The sequence below is a fragment of the Danio aesculapii genome, chromosome 23 (assembly GCF_903798145.1).
Source record: "Danio aesculapii chromosome 23, fDanAes4.1, whole genome shotgun sequence".
Classification (NCBI taxonomy): domain Eukaryota; kingdom Metazoa; phylum Chordata; class Actinopteri; order Cypriniformes; family Danionidae; genus Danio; species Danio aesculapii.
The window spans coordinates 22,094,638-22,115,833 of NC_079457.1; the positions used below are offsets into that span (position 1 = coordinate 22,094,638).

A 21,196-nucleotide genomic window follows, 5' to 3' on the forward strand; every position below is an offset into this window, starting at 1 on the left:
TGCATGAATTTAAATGTATTAGCTTTATATTTCTAAAGATGTTCTGTGACAAAAATTTTTTTAATAAATATATCTGTTTAATAAATCTGTTTTGTTCAAATGAACCAATATATATTACCCATTCACTGAGAAATGGATAAAAATATTCATTTTCAAAATGGGGTGTACTCATTTATGCTGAGCACTGTATACATTAAAAAAAAAAAACAACCATAGTTAAACACAGTAAATAGCAGTAGTAGTAAAAATAAATAAATTAATAATAATACTAATTAAAATAATAAATCCGAATAAACTGTACATTTGCAATCAACATTTATGGATAAAACAGTAATAATAAATACTAATAATCAGTATATTTACAATGATCAATTTAATCTTGATCTCTCTCTCTCTCTCTTTCTCTCTCTCTCTCTCTCTCTCTCTCTCTCTCTCTGTACAGTATATATTATGGTCAGAATAAGATTTTGTTTTTTGTATTTGTTGCAATTATTTGTTGTAAAATTCTAAAATGTACACTATCGGTCAAAAGTTTGGGGTCAGTTGGATTTTTAAATGTTTTAAAATAAGCTTTTCCTGCTCACCAAAGCTGCATTTATTTAATCAAAAAATACAGTACAAATTGTAAAATTGTGAAATGTTTTTGCACTATAAAAAAACTGCTCAAAAGGAGTTTATAATCTAATCATTTATTCCATTGATTTTAATGATGAATTTATAGCTTCATTACTCCAGTCTTCTGAGTCACATGATCTTTCAGAAATCACTTTCATATTATTATTATTATTATTATTATTAGTAGTAGTAGTAGTAGTAGTAGTAGTAATGGTAATAGTAATAAAAGTAAAAATGCCTGAAGTAATAATTTCATTTGAAACTACATCCAATAAGCAGTTTTTCAAAACTTTTATAAATATTTAACAATTCAACCTTTTTTTTTTACATTTAATAAATGCTGCCATGATGAACAGAATAATTTTCTTTGAAATAAGAAAAAAACTGACCACAAACTTTTGACCGGTAGTGTAAATATAATAAAATATGAAAATATGTCACCTTTTTGTACAAAAAAAGACTCTAAATGACATTTTTAGGGGTGACGCGATGGCGCAGGACTTGCTGTCGCCTCACAGCAAGACGGTTGCTGGTTCGAGCCTCGGCCCAAAGACATGCGGTTCAGGTGAATTGGGCAGGCTAAATTGACCATTATGAGTGTATGAGTGTGAATGAGTGTGTATGGATGTTTCCCAGAGATGGGTTGCAGCTGGTGGGGAATCCGCTGCGTAAAACATGTGCTGGATAAATTGCCGGTTCATTTCGATGTGGCGACCACAGATTAATAAAGGGACTAAGCCAAAAAGAAAATGAATGAATGACATTTTTAGTATTAATTGAATTTTTTTTATGTCATCAGTTGTTTACAGAAAATACAAAATTGTATTATATTCACAAAACAATATTGTCATTTAAAATTATTATAACATTTTTTACATTTTGTTTTTTTTTATTTCTTTAGCCTATTTCTTGCATTGCTGTATCTGTATGATTTGAGGTGAGCTATATGCTAGTGTGCTCCTAAATGTTAAAACGTTTATCTTAATTAGCATATAGCATATGACAGTGTTGAAAAAAGTTTGTGTAACCTTGCTTCGGCTCCATGTATGTGCCACCGATGATTTGGGCTGGGAAGTTCCTGACCATTCAGACGATGTTCCCACTCTCCCTCTGAACTGCTCTGCTTCAGCTGGTTGACAGGGGGCGCTGTTGTTGCACTCTTTAATAAACAAACAAAGGCATGCCATACATGATAAACGTTAATCAGTTTAGATGCAGTTATTTTCCCTTTATACCAGTTTTGTATACTGCACCTTTCTCCATGTGTAAAACGAATGATTCTGGAGTTCTTTCGGGAAGTGGTGGAGTTAGACTGTCTTTAAGAAAGAAAACAGTAAAACAACATTTTTCCTAATTTTGTTCCTTGATTCTTTGTTTTGACTTATTTTGCTATATTTATATGCAAAGTTATGGTTAATGTTGGATGTTGGATATTCAATTTTTATAAACAAACATAGTGATAGTACCTGTCCCTTGAAATGAGTTAAATGTCTGGTCGTGTGATGTTGAGGTGTCTAGAAGAGTATCTGAAGCAAAAAAAAAAAAAAAAAAAGCCATTACAATAACACTGACAGCACATCCTTTATTATAATCTTAGTTAATGAAAATGTTAGTACAATAAAAAGCAAGTTAATGTTGATGCAAGCAAATATCATCTATGATGCAGCAAGGTTTGCTAGTCAATATCGCAGATAGCCTAAATTTAGACCTAAAAATAAAATGTAATTTCCAGAAAGAATAGCTTCTTCCATTCCGATTCTTCCATTGTAAAAGTGTGAAATTTTAAACGAAAGCCATTGAGGAGAACAATTGGAGGGATTTTTGATTTATCCAAACATTTATTTGAATTCTATCAAACAAATATTCTCATTTGGGTTTGACTACTGGAGAATACTGAATTTATGCTATCAATACCAGTAGGTGGCGACCAGCGAGTGTCTTTTAGAGACTGTTGGAGATTTTGGATCCTAAGATTCGCTCTAAATTTCAGGACACAACACTTCAACTCTTGGATGACGTTGGATGATTCTTAGGAACAAGGCAGTAGGAGGTAAGTAAAAACATGATTTTATTAAGACATGTTTGACGACAAACATTGTGTAACGTTGTTCATTTAAGAGTTATCAACCGTAAACTATCCACCTCAGGTTTCTCGAAGATAATCTGCTTTAGCGTTGTGCTCAAAGCTAATTATTTTCCTTCAGTGGAAATGTTTTTAATTAGCACATTCACAGTTACTTGGAAAAAAAATGTCAGTGTTTTATATAGGCCTGTTTCATATAAGGTAGGTTTCTTCATCTTTCTTATTACAGTCAGTACACAGTGAATCGACTTGAATTCGATTTGAATGAAAGTGTTTTGATTGCTGCGTTGTACCGTTGTTTGATAGACATTGTTTGTATCAATATTGCGTCAAATATTGCTTGTTTCTGTTGGTAATGTCACTAAACACTTTGTTTAAAACACCTCCCAGGTATATTACAAGTTAAAATGACTTAACAGTATTTTGTTGTTGTTGAACTGTTAGGGAGTCTTACCCTGTGCATGTTTATACTGTAGAGGAGGAGGACTGTGACTTGTGATCAGGATAGGACTGAGTGGAGTAGATGATGCTACAAAAAAAGGAAGTTGGTAAATTTATATGATATCTTAAGAAGTTTGCTGCGTTGCATCTTATTTGTGGCTTATTTATATTCTATATCTATTCTGTAATCCTATAAGTAATATATAAATATAAATTTCACTGACTTACCAGGAAGTGACATCCTAAGTTTTAAGCTCTGAAATAAAAATTACAAACCTATTATGCATTCTTATTAATATTATGTGTTACACTTAGCAAAACATCTAATTTTTTTTCAGATTGTTATGGTTCTGTACATGCATATTCACTCACTTTGCTCCTGGACCATGATCGTTTCATGTCTGTCTGACCTTCATTTGTTTGCCCAGACCATTCTAATGATTTCCCAACTCTCATTACAACCTCCTGGGGTTTTTCCTGGGTCACATTTTGTACCAAGTCTGTTGAAAATGAAATGAAAATTAGATAAGGTATAATGAAGTGACCAGAATAAATATGATTGTTCATCCGTGCTCCAGTACCCGCATCCGTGGCCATTTCAAAAGACTCCGGAGTTCTCTCAGGCAATGGGGGCACAGGTGAAGGTGGGCTGTCTTTTTAGAGAAAACAGGTACATTATGTGCTGTACATTAAAGACTACCACATATATCTTCCTCTGTAGAGACAAATATTTGATACTGCATTATTGCTCACCTCTGTTGACAGTCTCAGAGCCTGTGCTTGTTGGGATCACCAGTGTTAACAGTTCACTGGTTTCACTCTTATCTAGAAATAAGATCATATATTGTTTTAATGGTTTAAAAACAATTAAGAAAAGTTGTAATACAAGAGACTAAAAAAGGTTTAAATGAAATGCAAGTAACAAAATTGCTTACTAAATTAAAACTAAAATCAATGCACTTTAATTTCAAAACCAAAAATGCAGCACTCTATATAATAGCATGGGCAGATACTGAGATAAAGTGGAATAATTTAAATGAATATAGTTTAAAAATATTGTTTTACATAGGGCTGAGCGATTAATCGAAAAGTAATCGAAATCGACATTCAGAACCAATAATGATCAAATTTTTCCAGGATGATTTTTTCAATTATTTTCCCTACGTGTCACGTGACCCTGCTCTGGTGGTGGCGGTGGCTGATTTCTACTTCTGTGACCACTTTGCAGCCACATCTGATCTCTGGTCAAGTAGGACGAAGGACTTATTCTTAAGCCTTATTTTTGCACTACGTTGACGATGATTGGAAGCTGCACCAGAGATGCCTTTTAGACGGCATATAAAACTTGTCAGTGAATTATTAGGGAAAAAAATAAATGAATAAAAATAAATTAATTAAATAATCGTTCATTAATTGTAATCGAGTAAAAATGTTCAATTAATCAACATTTTGATTTTATTGGCCAGCCCTAGTTCTACATAAATTGTACCTGAGCAAAAAAAAATTGTACATCTTTAGAAAGTGTCATTCATTTATCTGATTGTAATTGTTGAATGACTGCATATAGTTGGTCGTAATTTTCTGTATATTTCTATTACTCCTGTTTCCATTTTTCTTTTCCCCTTATTGTTATTTTTAGTTATTTCTTTCCATTTTTTTTCTTTAATTTTTTTTCTTCTCTTTTGTACAAAAAAATTACAACAACGATTATATGTAACAATTTGTACTGAAATAGTGTTTGTTTTTTTCGCAATAAAAAAATTTTGAACAAAGTATATTCCTTAAAACACCTGATAAGCAATAGAATTTGCAAATGTTTGAAGTAGGGCTGAGCGATATAGGAAAAATTGCACATTGCAATATTTTTTTATTATGATTTGTATATATATATATTGCGATATGAATACAATTTCCTCACAGCAAGAAGGTCGCTGGTTCGAGTCTCAGCTGGGTCAGTTGGCATTTCTGTGTGGAGTTTGCATGTTCTACCCGTGATCAGGGGAGAATAGGTGAATTGGCTAAATTGTCTGTAGTGTATGTGTGTGAAAGAGTGTGTATGGATGTTTCCCAGTGATGGGTTGCAGCTTGAAGGGCATCTGCTGTGTAAAACATATGCTGGATAAGTTGGCGGTTCATTCCGCTGTGGCGACCCCAGAATAATAAAGGCACTAAGCCGAAAAGAAAATGAATGAATGAATGAATTTTAGATTGATTGTGAAGATTCTGTAAGGGAGTGCATAAAGTATAATAATCAATCTACAAGCATAGATAAATTCAATAAAGAAAAATATGCTAATCAAATAAACAACATTTTATTGTTTGCTGAAGAGTCTAAATGTATTCCGGTATACAGTGATTTACTTATCAAATTTAAAATAATACTGCATAGTCTTTGTTTTTTTAAACAATTCTATAAAATGAATCGTTATTGTGGCAGCACGGTGGGGCAGTTGGTAGCACAATTGCCTCACAGCAAGAATCACAGCAAGCAAGTGGTTCATTCCGTTGTGGCGACCCCAGACTAATAAAGGGACTAAGCCGATAAGAAAATGAATGAATGAATGAATGAATGAATGAATCGTTATTGTATCGTATGCCTGGCTAAATCGTATACCTGAATGCTTTTAAAACCCTCATACAGTCACAGGCCTCAAGAAACACTTGCAAAATGATCAATTGTAATCCAGACTCAACATTGCGTATACTCGCGATGTGACTATTTTGAATGATCACATTGCTATATCGATGCTGAAACGCAGGGGAGCAACTACACATTTACTGAGGGGTATGCGGGTTCAAGTTCAAATTGGACTGTATGTATGATTTGACAGTTTATTTTGATAAAAATTTAAAAAATCTAAACAGTTACGTCTACATGAGCACTTTAAACTTAGCTGTGTGACTGCATGTTATTGTGTTAAATGATTTTGAATTAAAACGTGTGTGCCAACGTATGCAACTCATGGTATAATTTTTTATTTAATAAAATACAATATTATACTCGCATAAAATGCAAAATAAAACATTTTTAACAAAACATATTTATTTATTTATTTTTGTTATTTGAAACTTTTAATAAGGATAATTTCGAAAATCGTTTTGGCACAATGGCGCCCCCCATGTGTGGCGCCCCTATGCGACGCATATACTGCATACCCCCTTTTTGCGCCTCTGCTGAAACGATATATTGTGCAGCCCTAGTTTGAAGGAATTTGTTTATATTTTCATAAGAAAAGACAGAATGCATTGGATTCGCAAATTGCATTGTGAAAACCTTTATACTTTATTTACACTTTAGATGTATAGGCTTCAAAAGTTGCCATGCTTAAAGCTGAAAATAACAAAAATAACAAAAAAATATATATATTATAAAATTTAAATTATTATAAAAAAATAACAAAAAACTAAATCTGGTCAAAGATATAACATAAAACAAATTAATCCCTAAACTAAAATTCACATAAAAGTAAATAATAATATAACTGACCATTATTGGACTGACCACTAGTTTCATCTGCCATTATAAAAGACTCTGGGGTTCGTTTAGGTAAAGGAGGAGGGCTTTCCTCATCAGATGAAAGTGTATTTCCACCTTAAAACAAATTATAAATCATTAAATTTTCTGTCATAAATCATGTTGAGTAAATCAATTGACAGTTCAGCCTCAAGTGTTCATACCTTTGTTATTGGAGTCATGCTTTGGCATCTCCAACGCCTGGTTATTAAGCGCTAAACTAGGTATTGTGAAACAGGGATTCTCCGTCCAGATTTCGTGAACCACAGAGTTCAAAACACTGGGATTGTTGCTACCTTGTGGAGACTCGGGCCCAAAATAAGGATCTTCCACAGTTAAGCAGAGGGTGCTAGGGAGAGCAGTGTTATGATCTTTGACAACAGGACTAGCTTCTTGGTCTTCTACCCACTCCAGATGCTTTTCATTCGGCTTCAGTTCCTCTACGAAGCTGATGGGAAAATTTGAACATGAAACTTGTGTTGAAGCTGTGCTTAGGCTGGTGGACGTCTCGGGTCTTTGAGATCCACAAGTTGTAAAGTCAGTTTGAAGAACTGGTGCTATAAATGAGCTCTGGTCTGTGATCTGGACCCATTCACATCTTGCATTGTGCTGATCTGCAGGAGTGAGTTTGTTGGACATGACCTCTGGACTGAATGGTTGTGAATGAGGCTGTTGCCAAGAAGCGCTGTTTTGCATCACATGATTGCATTCATCCACTTGGATCTCATTATTCCTATCATAACAATATCAACAAAAGCATGTTCACACACAGTATCAAATTACACTTTCTTTGAATTACTTTTTTGCTATGGATTCTGCACAAATAAATTGCCCCGATATTTAAATGTTGTCTTATAATGAACCCTCTGAGAGCTTTATTTTTAGACAACTGATTTTGTTTAAAAATCTTAACTCCAGAAAACAAGGAAACTGCAAGGAAAGATCTAGATTGTTTTTACATAACAATAATGGTTTTTTTTTTCATTGTGAAAAACTTCCTTCCTCTAGCATAAAGTCTTTTAAAGCCCACGTCTGCTGTGTTTGATGTGTCACATCAGCTAACATATTGTGGAAGGTTCCACTAATGGCCATCGGAATACATTTGGTGTTTGTTTATTGTTTAATCAACGCAGTTTAATGGCAGTTCATAACTTTTTTCATTTCATGCCTAATTATTTCGTATTCTTTGTTTTTGAGTGGGGTTTGGAAACATGCGTCCTTTTAAAAATTGTACGTTTTCATACTGTAGTCGTATGAATTCATACAAATTAACCACTTTTCTGAAAATAATTAAACTAGTTATGATTCCTCATGAGATTGAGCTAGTTTTATTGTATCTATATCAAACAAATTACAGCATGAGGTGTGAATTCAAGTAGATTATTAAGCTAATTTCTCTGACAAGTGGATAAACTGTGGTCTGTCTGCTTGAGCAGCATTGAGACAACAATGTGCCAGTTATTAATGTTAGTTTGACAGGAAGATTGTCTGTTTATGACCAGTGGCACATGGGCAAGCATGTAGAGAAACCTTTTTGAAAGCAATCACTCCTAAAGATTGCTTTTAAACACGATATATCACAATCAATATATTAAAAAAGTATTTTAATATGGTACTTAGTTACTTTTAAAGGAAAGTAATGGTTACATTTTTAATCTGGGCTGTACTTGCATGTTCGTTTTATAATAGAAAGTGAAATGTGACATGAATAAACCTCAGGCTAAAGGATACTAAATCTGTGTTTGTGCAAGTGAGAGAGGAACTACGTTCACAATCTAGAACTAAATTTTATGTTTACACATACAACAAACTCCTGATTTCTTTCAACACAGGGACAGGAGAGTAAGTGAGAGTCAATAAATGGGAAACTGGCATTACGTTTAAAAAAAAAAAAAAGCAATAGATATTACTCTATACTATAAAAGTCAGTGCGGTCCAAAACATTGGCCACCTTTAAATTTCATTTTGGAGACAAAAGCAATTTATAAAAGAATATTTTAAATAAAGAAAGAAGAAACCAGAAGAGGATGAAGATGAAAAAATAGTGAACGAATGTTCAGTTGTGGTTAAGCTACTTTTTAAAAATATATTTATAAATAGTATAAATAGTATTAAAAGGAGAAATCTCCTCAAACCTGTGCTCAGTTTGTTCCTGATCACTGAAATCGCTGATATCTGAGAGTTCACTTCCACTGCTTAACATGGCAGGAGAGGAGGAATCTGGGACCTGATTAATGATAACATCATTTTTTTCATTGACTGTAATGTGTGGGAAATGTTAATAATTGACATAATTGTTGTATTCAGTTTGGTCTGATCTAACCTTGTTACTTGGTGCTTCAAGTGCTGCCAAATATCTCTCAAACAGCAACTTAATTGTTCTGTAAACTAGTTCATATTGCTCCTTTGAGGAAAAGAATTATCATTAGGCCAAATAGAGTTTAAATTGACATCAGTAATTTTAGGAGAAACTTGGTTACCTTAGTCTGAACCACTGAGGGCCTTTGTGTGCGCATGTCCTTTACCAGTTCAAAGATGCTGAAATCCTCTGGTACTATCTAAATGAGAACAAATATGATCAATGCTTTATCAAGATATAGATTAACATCTGAACATCTTTTGTCAGAAATATTTGTGCTTTTTTGTGTCCTCTTTATTTTTATGCCAGTCTAATGAAGATGTTTTGAATTCCTACCTGTCTCTTCAGTAGATTCCAGGTGTAGTCAATGGCGCACAATGCACCTGTTCTTCCACAGCCCGCACTGCATATCCACAAAGAGTCCCAAGAGTATGAGCCACAACGAAAATACTGCTTTCTTTTCTTACATTTAAACTTTAAAACTTTTAAGTGCAGAATAAGTTACAGTTTACAACGTCACAAGATGTGGAGTCATATATAACAACACACTTAGTCTGAACTGTCCTTATTAAAATAAAAGAAATAAGTTGCTCTAGCAAATCTTTTTACATGATTAGATAAAGGGACTAAGCCAAAGGAAAATGAATGGATGAATGATTAAAATGTTTTGATGGCAAAAGGGTAAAACCTAGTGGTTTAAAGCAGAGTGACAAAGTATAACATGGCAAAATGTAAACTGAATAAATGTAAAATCAGAATTAATTTGCGCTGAACTGTTTGGTTGGTATTTTTGTGTATGTGTGTTTGCAATTTATTAAATAAAGTTTTTAAATGATTTAAAATGTAATAAAAGGTTGTATGATTACTTATTCTGACTTGTTCTTATTAAACTATATAAAAGAATAAGTATGCCGTTTTATTTTTACATCAATAAATATGGCCACCATTATTTCAGCAACCCATATTTAAAAAAATTCTTTTCACAAAAGTTATTTGAAACATAAAAATTGACAATTCACTTGTATTTAAAATGTGTTCATTTATTTGGATGAAATACAATTTTAATATAAGCTTCAGCATGTATTGCTTTTCAGCAATAACAGGAAATTATTGGCAAAAATGTTTCTTTATTAAACAGTTAAAAGCTATCATTTTTTTATTTCGTAGCTAATTATTTGGTATTAAATTGTACGTTCTTATTTAATTTTGGTTTCTTTCTTTTAGGTTTGGAAACAAGCCTCCTTTTAAAAATCACACATTTCATACTAAAGTACTTAAAATAGTTATGATTCCTCATGAGATCGAGCTAATTTATATATATATATATATATATATATATATATATATATATATATATATATATATATCAAACAAATTACAGTACAATTATTTTAGCAACCCATATTTTGACAATTTATTTTCACAAAAGTTATTTGAAACATTAAAATTGACAATTTACTTGTATTTAAAATGTGTTCATTTATTTAGACAAAATACAATAAGTATCAGCTTCAGCATGTACTGGTTTTTAGCAATAACAGGAAATTTTTGGCAAAATGTTTCCTTATTAAACATTTGAAGGCTACAATCAGGTTTTTTTGTATAATTTATAGTTAATTATCAATTAATAAAAAATAAAGAAATTCATTTAAAATTGTTTCGATTTTAAAATTTCAAATATGGGTAAATAAATATATGATCAAACCAAGAGTGCAATGCTGTTTGCTATGAAACCAAAACTGTTACAAAGAAACTTTTTGAGAAGCTTTACTAATATTGCTACTAGTTCTTGACATTGAGATTTTCCTTATTAACCTGAGATCCATGTTCAGACTATAAAGTAGATAGAAGGAAATCCCATTTAATTATTTTATTTTTTTAAGTTGCTTTAATGGTCAGAAAGTATCATTTCTGACATGGGGGCATCACGGTGGCGCAGTCGCTGGTTCGAGGCTCGGCTGGGTCTGTTGGCATTTCTGTGTTCATTCATTCATGCATTTTCTTTTCGGCTTAGTCCCTTTATTAATCCGGGGTCGCCACAGCCGAATGAACCGCCAACTTATCCAGCACGTTTTTACGCAGCGGATGCCCTTCCAGCCGCAACCCATCTCAGGGAAACATTTCTGTGTTTTGTTTGCATATTCTACCCATGATCGCGATGGTTTCCTCCGGGTGCTTCGGTTTCCCCCACAGTCCAAAGACCTGTGGTATAGGTGAATTGGGTAAGCTAAATTGTTTGTAGTGTATGTGTGTGAATGAGTGTGTATGGATGATTTCCAGTGATGAGTTGCAGCTGAAAGGGCACCCGCTGCGTAAAACATATGCTGGATAAGTTGGCGGTTCATTCCACTGTGGCGACCCCAGATTAAAAGGGGGATTAAGCCGAAAAGAAAATGAAATAATGTTTCTAACATACGCCATTAAATACAGTCACTAGCCTGTGTGTGAAGCATTGTTGCAACTATCATTATATGAGATGGTTGTTGGTTTATTTGCTCGTCCTTGGTCAACCACCTACACGTTTCATATGTATAAATAGTGGTGGGCATCTTTTAAGGTCACCAATGCGAGCAATCAGTTTCTGTCATTATCTTGCTTTCATGGTCACCAAAGCTTGGCCACAATATAACCACAGATCTATCAGATTAGCCCCCCAAATACCCAGTGGTGTTTTACCTGCAGTGGATGCAGATGGGAATTTCCTCGTTATCCTGGTAAATGCGCATCTCCTGCAGCAGCTCCAGGATGGCAGGAATGGAGTCGGGAACACCATGATCAGGCCAGTTCACATAGTGCAGCTGCTTCAGGTGTCTAGGCAACTCCTAGAAATAACCACAGTTCTTTAATTCTATAACCTGCTTTGCCACCTCATTAAACCACCACATTGTAGTGGTTTTCTCCAACCACTACAAAACATCTGTATAAATGTCAGCACCTGTTGGCATTTGTTTGTTTCGTGCAGTCGCTGCACAATCCGACAAAAGTCTTATGCTATGACTTTTTTCAGAGAGAAAAAAAAAGTCAATGTGCGTCATTGGTCACCGCAAAAGTGTTTGACAGACAGCAGTACTTTTATAACTTGAAGAACTAGATTCAAGATCACATCTAAAGCACAGAGCGATTAGTCTATAAAGAACTGTCTGCATTTATTTTAAACATTGTTTTGTTGAAGAAATTTAAAATATATATTGCATTTGAATTCAGATGTTCTCATAGTAATCCATATAAAAGCTAATCATTTTTGTGGTGAAGTCAAGACCAAAAAAGCTGTTACTTACTTGTTTAAATGTCACTTTCAGCGTTCTTGTCAAGTATTCTCCCTTATTCTCATCAGAGTCCTAGAGAAAATTAAACATTTTTAATGTTATAGGGAAATTTTGGCTGATGTTATTTTAATATGAATAACTTATTCCAGATCTAATCTAGTACTCCATTTAAATAGGTTAAATTTGTGATATGAAATTTATATATGACTACATGTTGGCTAAGTGGTTAGTACTGTCGCCTCATAGTCAGAAGAGCGCTGGTTCAAGTCTTGGCTGGGTTAGTTGGCATTTCTGTGTGGAGTTGGCTTCATGTTCTCTCTGTGTTGGCGTGGGTTTCCTCCGGGTGCTCCGTTTTCCCCACAGTCCAAAGACATGCGCTATAGGTGAATTGAATAAGCTAAATTGGCCGTAGTGTATGAGTGTTTCCCAGTATAAAACATATGCTGGATAAGTTGGCCATTCCGCTGTGGTGACCTTTGATGGATAAAGGGACTAAGCCGAAGGAAAATGAAATGAAATTTAAAAAATGTATGTATTATATTAAAATTGTATATTTATGTTTTTTTTTAATAATATCTAATTTTTAAGTCCTACAACTGAATTAAAGCTTCAGAAAATTTATGTAAAATTAAGGGAAATGAACATATCACAGCCTAAAAGTATTGACTCATTTTAGCTAATAAGCTAATTTAGCTAATTTTAGCTGACCACCTTTTTAACAGCACTTGTTACAGAAGTATTTTCCACACATGCATAAATGTTTCCATTGGGAATTTCCTTCATTAAGGCTTTATAAACCATGAACCAAACCAATCAGCTTTGAAATAAAAAGAAACATAAGAAAATCAGACAAAAAAACAAAGCTACAAAATGGCTTTACTGAGCTAAAGAACTACAATCCCATGAAGCAGTGTGAAAGACACAAAATAAGTGTGCTGAGAAAGTATAGAAAATCAGCTACATTATTTACAAAGCTTCATGTGAGTAGGCGGAGCTAAAAATCTCTTTTGGGAGCACTTTACTAGCAGAGACTCTCTGATTGGTAACTTAACTGTGTAGCATCGTGGTTCATGGAAAATGTAGTTTTTTTCTGTAAGAACTATAAAATATGATTGTTTTAAAATTAACTTGCAAACTGATAAATTTAATAAATGCATATACAATCTTGGAGTTCTCAGTTGGTCTGTTTTGTTTTTTTTTAATAAAGGAAATGAATGATTTGTTGTGCACTACACTACATCTGGCATATATTTAATTTTTTTTAACAGTAACAGGTTTGATTGTCAAGAATGTCAGTGTACTAGTAAAATATGATGCTGTGCAAGAATGTAAAATCTACTTAGTGATTGATGTAGTGTTTTAGATTCAGATCTGCTGCATGAGTGCTAAGAATCGAGCTTGAACAGCCATGTTGCGTGACCACAAATAAAACACAAGGACAGGAAGTGTGGTGTGAGTGAGAGAAGAGGTGTTTCTTACATAGAGTATGGTAAAGGCCTCACACACAAACACATCCCCCTTTGACTCTGGCCAGTAACGCTCACATTTTTTCTATAAAGACAAAGAGGAAGAACAGTAGTCAGTCACATATAGGCCCTTCAGATGCAGATTGAAAATATATACGCATAGCGCCTGGCAACATTGTGATCGTATCAAAAGTTGCGAAAAGGTTGGAGCTCAAAATAAATAAAACAAAAATGTCATGCTTGATGCAATGCTTCACCATTCTGAGGCAAGAGGATGTGGTTAATAAAAATGTTTACTTTAACACAGAGTGACTGACAACATTTCCCCCTAACACACGTGTCAGTTAGAACTTACCCTGCCCATTTCAAACTCTCGGCAAACCATCACAATAACCTGTAAAGAGACATTGAATTATTATGGAGGCATTCATGACAAATGTTTGGCTTGAAGCTTATCTAGCAGGTCAAACTGGTTTTCTGAAGGAATTCGAATGCGTGTGAAATGGTCATACGCTACGAGGGCAAGCATTCACCTGTATGTTGTGTTCCCATATCATTCTCCAGAAGTCAAGGACAGTGTTTGGCAGTGGCCCTTGGGTGGCAATATATGCTTTAGAGCCTGAAACACCCTGAAATAAATACAGAATACATAAGTGGTATACCAAATCTTCTCGAATGCCACAAATAATGTGTCAGTGATTGTTTAAGCATTACATTTTCTGTTAAATTGGAGGAGTGTGTAGTTGTAATGCTAAAAACGATACATTTTAGTTTTTGTAATTAAAAAGTCGGCCTATTTAATTGAAATCAAAGGGTCTATTTTAACAATCTAAGTGCAAAGTGTAAAGCGCAGGGCGCAAAAGCATTAAGGGTGTGTCCGAATCCACTTTTGTTATTTTAAAGACGGAAAATACAGTTTGTGCCCCGCCGCATGGTCTAACAGCGTCATGCTTATTCTCTTAAAGAGTTATAGGTGTGTTTTGAGCATAACATGCATTAAACCAATTAGAGTCTCATCTCACATTCCCTTTAAGAGTCAGTTGCGTCGCACCATGGCGCAGTTGCTATTTACATGGCGGACTTTGTGAGTGGAAAAACTGAATGCTTCACTAGCGAGAAAACTGTTAAACAAACCACCTGCAGCACGAGGATAAAGAGCCTCCTCCATTCGGCCTCTTTACTTTCTCTTTACTTTACTTTCACTCTTTACTTTGCACCTTTACTTTTTTGGATAAGGAAACAGTGGAAACTCACTCCACAGAAGACATCCATTAGCCTAAATATTTAATTTTGTTTAAGCGCAAAGATTGGTTTCAAAACTATTTTTAAATTCAGTTGTAATTTCCAGCAAACGAATAAATGAACAATAATAATGAAGTGTCATCAAAACTATAATTATTATATAGTTATATCCAAACACACGTCCCATTCTTATGCCCCATATGGTGATGCATACGTCTCCAAAAACTGACAAGTGGACAAATCTAAACTAGTTTTTATTAAAACAAATATGCATAAAATTAAATAATACTGCTAATAATAATAACATTATATAAAAGCAAACTGTCATGAATTAACTGAAAAAAGCAGCCTGAGATGAAGAAGGCATGGAGGCAGTGGTTGTTATATTTATGTAGAAAATAATAATTTTTGTAACATTTTTATCCTTCAATCTTTTTTCATATGTAAGGATATTTGTCTATTGCTGTACATTCTGTGTGTATTAAGCAATGTGTAAGCGTTTGAACTCGCATAGGCGCACAACTAACTTTAGGCCAGCTTTTAGTTGGTCAATGGTGTAGTCTATTTCAGTTTCTCAAAATAGCAATGCACCAACAATGCGCCTTAACACACCTCCTTTTTAGACCAGAACACTCATGAGTCCACAAAACGGTGCAAATAGATTTGACAACCTGGGGCAAAATGTGAAAATTACTGTTGCGCTGGTCTGAAAATAGCAACAAATCATGCAAAACACGTCTCGTGCCTTATTGCGCCGGGTGTATGATAGGGCCTTGAGAGTTTAAAGATTTAAAACAGAATTTTTGTATACATTTTTTTACCATGAGAAGTACTTTATACTATGTAATATTAGTCTGTTTATATTTCTGCCACAATTAAAAGCTAAATGTTATTTGGACAAGTTTTAATGAAGATTAACTTCTGTTTGGACATCACATGTTTATTGTAAACACTAAAAATCTCCAGCAGTGCCACATGTTGTTTAGTAAGTGTGAAACCACACCACTTGTTCACACAAAAATGCAGAAAATGCAGATTCCTTTTTTAAAAAAAGTCTTATTTCAGTTTCATAATTGCAGTGTTCACAGACACCCACAGTTGTCCATAATGCAATTTGATTACTCCAAGTGTACTATTTAGTGCAAGTCTTATTAACCCAAATGTTTGCAAAAAATACTAGTTGTCTTAAATTTTCAAGCTCAATCAAATTACTCAAATTCACCTTAGAGTCATTTGAACTTCTAATAAACTGACTTAAAATAGCTTGTGTAAAGTATAAAATTAACTTGGAACATGATTAACTTAGTTTAATACGGTAAAATTAGCTAAAAACTTATGTTGTCTTGACTAATTGATCATATAATTTCTTAGTGTACTAGTTATCACTGGGTTTTGTGTTTACCACTTTGCCTTCTTCGACACAATTTTGTGTATAAATGACTAGATGTAGTAGTGTGAACATTACAATATATTTGCATTTAACTTCCTTACCTTAATGAAACTAGCATTGATGTAGTCCGTGTCATTTTTAGATGTGATGAGGGAGAGCTTCACTCTGCTGTGATCAACTGTGAGAAAGTAAATCTGTCAGCATCTCTAGAACATCTTGTTTCTGTAATCTTCATAGTCATCATGTTTTGTTTTTTCTACAGATCAAACTTCAAGTTAACTTTTCATATCAGTGTGTTGGTGTCTTTGGTATGTTATGTTTTGCCGTTGTTGTTGTTTTATTTTAAATGTAGCAACTGGGAGCGATAAATGCGATGATGCACTTGTGTACTATAATATAGTAATACATATATAGTAGTATTGTACAGTATAATTCAGTACAAGGTATTATGTATTAACATAATTAGTGGTGGAAAGAGTTCTGAAAAATCATACTCAAGTAAAAGTGCCATTACTTGCCCAAAAATGTAGTTCAAGTAACATAAAAGTGTCTGTTGTAAATATTACTTAAAGTGTGAGTAAAAAGTAGCCCTTCCAAAAGTACTCAAGGGTAGTGAGTATTACACTGTGAAAGGCTAATGCTTTTATATACAATTTGTGCTGGTGTGTGTAAACGTAACATTATGTAGTACATTTAGTTATTGTTTACATCTATTTGGCAATTTTCAGACTGTCTAAACAGTCTCTGGGTCATTGTATTTAAAGATGTCGGTCATCTCTTTAGACACTTTTAATGCTTTCAAGCAGATTGCTGCTTTTATATAGTGCCCATGTCTTGAGGTTGTTCAGTATGATGTGATTAACTTTCTATGTGCGATTTGATTGGACAGGAATCGCAGGACTGATTTTTCTACTCAGCCAATCACCATAGACAAGAAAAAATAAAGTAGTGACTGCAGGTGGAAGGAAAGTAGTGAAGTAAAAGTACCAATACAGCACAAAAAATGTACTCAAGGAAAGGTAAAAGTACACATTTTTAAAAGTACTTGGTAAATTACAATTCCTGAGAAAAGCTACTCGATTAAAGTAATTTATGTGTTTGTAATTTGTTACTTTGCACCACTGAACATACTTAATAATAGTATTATAAAAAATGTTGGTTAACGGTTGAAAAATATACCAATTTGCTATTTCATTATACCTTCAAAATGTCTACTTTTATTTTTAATTTCTAGCAATTGCAGAAAAATGCTGTTTTTTATGTAAATTTAACTGGATATTTTTACTGTGTATGTAAATCTGCTTTTAAAATCAGATGTTTGTACTCTAAACAAAAAAAAAACATCGAGTCAAATTGACTTTTTCTTTGGCAAGTTGACATTTGCTTAAGTAAGTTATGTAAAAGTAGCACTGTTTGTTGAATAATTTTTACTTATTTATTTGAAGTTTACTTTGCAGTACTTCGTTTCAAATGCATTTTACTCTTGTTTTGTAATTTTACGCAATGTAGTAGCACTCAGTCAAGCTATTTAAAACTGAATTATATTTTTTAAGTATATGTTTTCACTAAAAACTAAATAAGTAAACAACACTGTGTATTTCTTCTTACTATATGATAACATTCTGACACAACAGAGGTAATGAGGCGCATAACCGAAAACTAAAACGGTGTACTTAGTAATCTGAACATTGACTCTAGTCATCGTGTACAACATAATAATAATAATTCCTTACATTTATATAGCACTTTTCTGGACACTCAAATCACTTTACATATTTTAATTGGGACAGAGGCCAGTGGGCAAATTTGGCCAGGATGCCGGGGTTAAACCCCTACTCATTTTCGAAGGATCACAGGTTTAATGTCTCATCCAAAAGATGGCACTCACTGAGCAGTATAGAGTCCCCATCAATATACTGGGGCGTTAGGACCCACACAGACCGCAGGTTGAGTGCCCCCTGCTGGTCTCACTAACACCACTTTCCGTAGCAACCTAGCTTTCCCATGTGGTCTCCCATCCAGGTACTGACTAGGCGCAGCCCTGCCTAGCTTCAGTGGGCAACCATGTGAGAATTGCAGAGAGCTAGCTGCCAGCAAGGTTTTCTTTGGCATGTTGTTGCTTGATACTTTTGCTTTAGTTATGGAAACGTATCATTGTTTGTTGAGTAATTTTTATTTATTTATTTATTTAAAATTGACTTTGTTTCAAATGCATTTTATTCTTATTTTGTACATTTTACTCAATGTGGTAGCACTGAATTAAATAAAATATTGAAACTATTATATTTTTGAAGTATATGTTTTACTGAAACTATATAAATAAACAACACAGTATATTTCTTCTTATAATATGATAACATTCTGACACAACAGGGGTTATGTGGTACCTAACTGAAAACTAAAACCTACTTAGTACACAGAACATATTCACAGTAACAGTCTGTTTTCTTTTTTTTTTTTTGAGAATGTGTGTCCTTTTTGGCGGAAATAAACCCAATATGTCAAATAAGCAGTACATTTCTACACCAAACAACCAGCATCTGAAAACTGAGTAGGTTTTACTAAATTGTATTATTTTGATATTTCCTCAAAGAAAAATCTCCAAGTAAAATATACATATAAGTTTGTTTGTTTTTTCTACAATTTTGAAGTGCAAATATAGAATTAAGTTTTCTATTTATATTTTTGCCTAAATTAAAATATTTTATTTATTTATTTCACTACAGAATAATTTTATTTATCACTGTACACAATATACTTTCTAGATGAAAGGCTCTTATAACACATATAAATTGAAGATTTGTGTATGCTTATTTTGTACTATAATACAGCAGAGCAAATTGCAGTTAAAAAAACACTTAAATACTTTATTTGGTTCAACTTGTATATGAAAGTTCATTTGCTTCCTTAAATACATGAGTAAACTCAAGTCAGCTAAACTTTAATAAACTTAAGGAACATCACCTTTTGTCAACTCACAATAGCCAAGATGAAGAATTTTGAAGTTGTCTAGTATTATTGTATAGCTGTATATTATAATACCCTATTCTTTATATAGTATAGTCAGAAATGTCAAACGTGATACTCACAGGGAACAATGTCCTTATATCTGTTCTTCTTCACGTTGTCTTGTTTATCTGCTGCTGTGGTGGGATACGTCCTCTCCGCACGATATTTAGTCGACTGCCTTTTCAGTCTCTGTTTTGAACAAATTACACAAGATTCGATTAGGCTTTAGAATAAAATTGTGGCATAAATTGTATTCTGGCAAGATTTTTAATATTTCAGATATTTTTGTTTCAGATAAGACATTTTGTACAAAATCAGTTTACTCAGTTTCCCAATTTTCCTCCTCATTAAAAAATGGATACCCTTCTTTCTTTTAACCCAGACAGAAAAGAGATCTATCATCTATCTGTCAATAAGTTATTTGAATTATTAATTACCTAAGAATACCTTGGAACAAGAGTTGGTGGATCACCATCATTGAAATAGAATGGGATTATATACTCAGGTTTGTACAAAGTTCTTCTATACATGCCTGACACCGTTTAATACAATGCAAGATTTTCCAAAAGAGCACACTACACTAATACCAGATTAGCCAAAATATACCCATATAGAAGTAATACTTGGTGTCAACAATCTCCAGCAATCACACACACATGTTTTGGTCTTGTCCAATATTGACATTGTTTTAGTCTAAAATATTTTATACTTTTGAAAAAACCTTTAACATATGTATCAGCCCCTTCAAACCCTCTAACAACACTGTTCGGAATTCCTTTTGAGCCAACTTTGCCTTCAATAACACAGAACGTTGTTTCTTTCACCACATTATTGGCTAGGAGGCTTATTCTCCTCAAGTGAAAGCAAACATCTCCACCTTTATATGACAGATGGATTAAAAAACATGTGTTTAAAATTGGAAAAAAATTGGTTTTCATCAAGAGGGTTTTTAAAATCTTTTTACAAAACATGGAAACCTTTGTTGAATTATATTGACACTTGATCTTAAAGCAGAAGAGGAATAAAGCTTTTACATTTTTTTATTATTTATTATTACTTTTATTGTTTATATATATATATATATATATATATAATTTTTTTTTAATTATACAGTTTTTTGTGATAATTGGTTCTTAGTTGTGAAAAAGCAGAACAGTGTATTACTTATTTTTGTATGTGTATGATGTTGTATCTACTAAAAATGTTAAATATATTTGAAAATAAAATTTCAGGTAGTTTCATCAAACAGGACTGAGACTTGGCATGGGCGGTTATAAGTTTCTGATGCTAAGATAACCTTGATATCATGTTTTCACGGTATCACAGTATTGTGATTACTGCTCTAAAATAAGGTCTTTTTAAATGTCATCGTAAAAAACAACAACTTTTTTCCCCCATTGAACAATATATGAACAGTATATTTTATTTTACGAAACATTTATAATATTTTGGAACAGTAAACATGTCAGGTTAAATCATTTTAATAAATGCTATCTTCGTGAGTTTCAAAAACACAGATTTCTTTACAATACATGAAAAACAAACACTTAAACTTTTTATTTACCTTAGGAATGGTATATCATCATTTTTTGCTGTTTTAAAGGGCACCTATAGAGAAAAATCTACTTTTCAAGCTGTTTGGACAGACATGTGTGTAGGTACAGTGTATAGACCATCATATTGGGGTGATTATAAAGACACCCAGTCCTTTTTTTTTTCAATTTAACAACATAAAAACGGTGGACCAATTGGAGCGGTTTTCAGAGCGACCGCAACTTGACGTAGGAGTTCGGTCCTCCCGCCCACCAATA

At 33.3% G+C, this 21,196-nt stretch overlaps 1 protein-coding gene across 1 annotated transcript in view; it reads right to left on the reverse strand.

The window, feature by feature from the left end:
• The window catches only part of ptpn22 (protein tyrosine phosphatase non-receptor type 22), a 32,409-nt gene that overhangs the window by 5,085 nt on the left and 6,128 nt on the right, over positions 1-21,196 (reverse strand). Inside the window, exons 2-22 of the mRNA XM_056448762.1 lie at positions 19,466-19,574; positions 16,478-16,554; positions 14,278-14,373; positions 14,100-14,138; positions 13,758-13,829; positions 12,291-12,350; positions 11,689-11,834; positions 9,349-9,415; positions 9,134-9,211; positions 8,977-9,057; positions 8,789-8,880; positions 6,818-7,386; positions 6,627-6,731; positions 3,893-3,964; positions 3,721-3,792; positions 3,512-3,639; positions 3,368-3,395; positions 3,153-3,227; positions 2,082-2,141; positions 1,869-1,931; positions 1,644-1,774 (exon numbers count right to left, since the gene is read on the reverse strand). Of these exons, the coding sequence (XP_056304737.1) occupies positions 1,644-1,774; positions 1,869-1,931; positions 2,082-2,141; positions 3,153-3,227; positions 3,368-3,395; positions 3,512-3,639; positions 3,721-3,792; positions 3,893-3,964; positions 6,627-6,731; positions 6,818-7,386; positions 8,789-8,880; positions 8,977-9,057; positions 9,134-9,211; positions 9,349-9,415; positions 11,689-11,834; positions 12,291-12,350; positions 13,758-13,829; positions 14,100-14,138; positions 14,278-14,373; positions 16,478-16,554; positions 19,466-19,574 (2,220 nt within the window). The remainder of the gene's footprint in view (positions 1-1,643; positions 1,775-1,868; positions 1,932-2,081; positions 2,142-3,152; positions 3,228-3,367; positions 3,396-3,511; positions 3,640-3,720; positions 3,793-3,892; positions 3,965-6,626; positions 6,732-6,817; positions 7,387-8,788; positions 8,881-8,976; positions 9,058-9,133; positions 9,212-9,348; positions 9,416-11,688; positions 11,835-12,290; positions 12,351-13,757; positions 13,830-14,099; positions 14,139-14,277; positions 14,374-16,477; positions 16,555-19,465; positions 19,575-21,196) is intronic.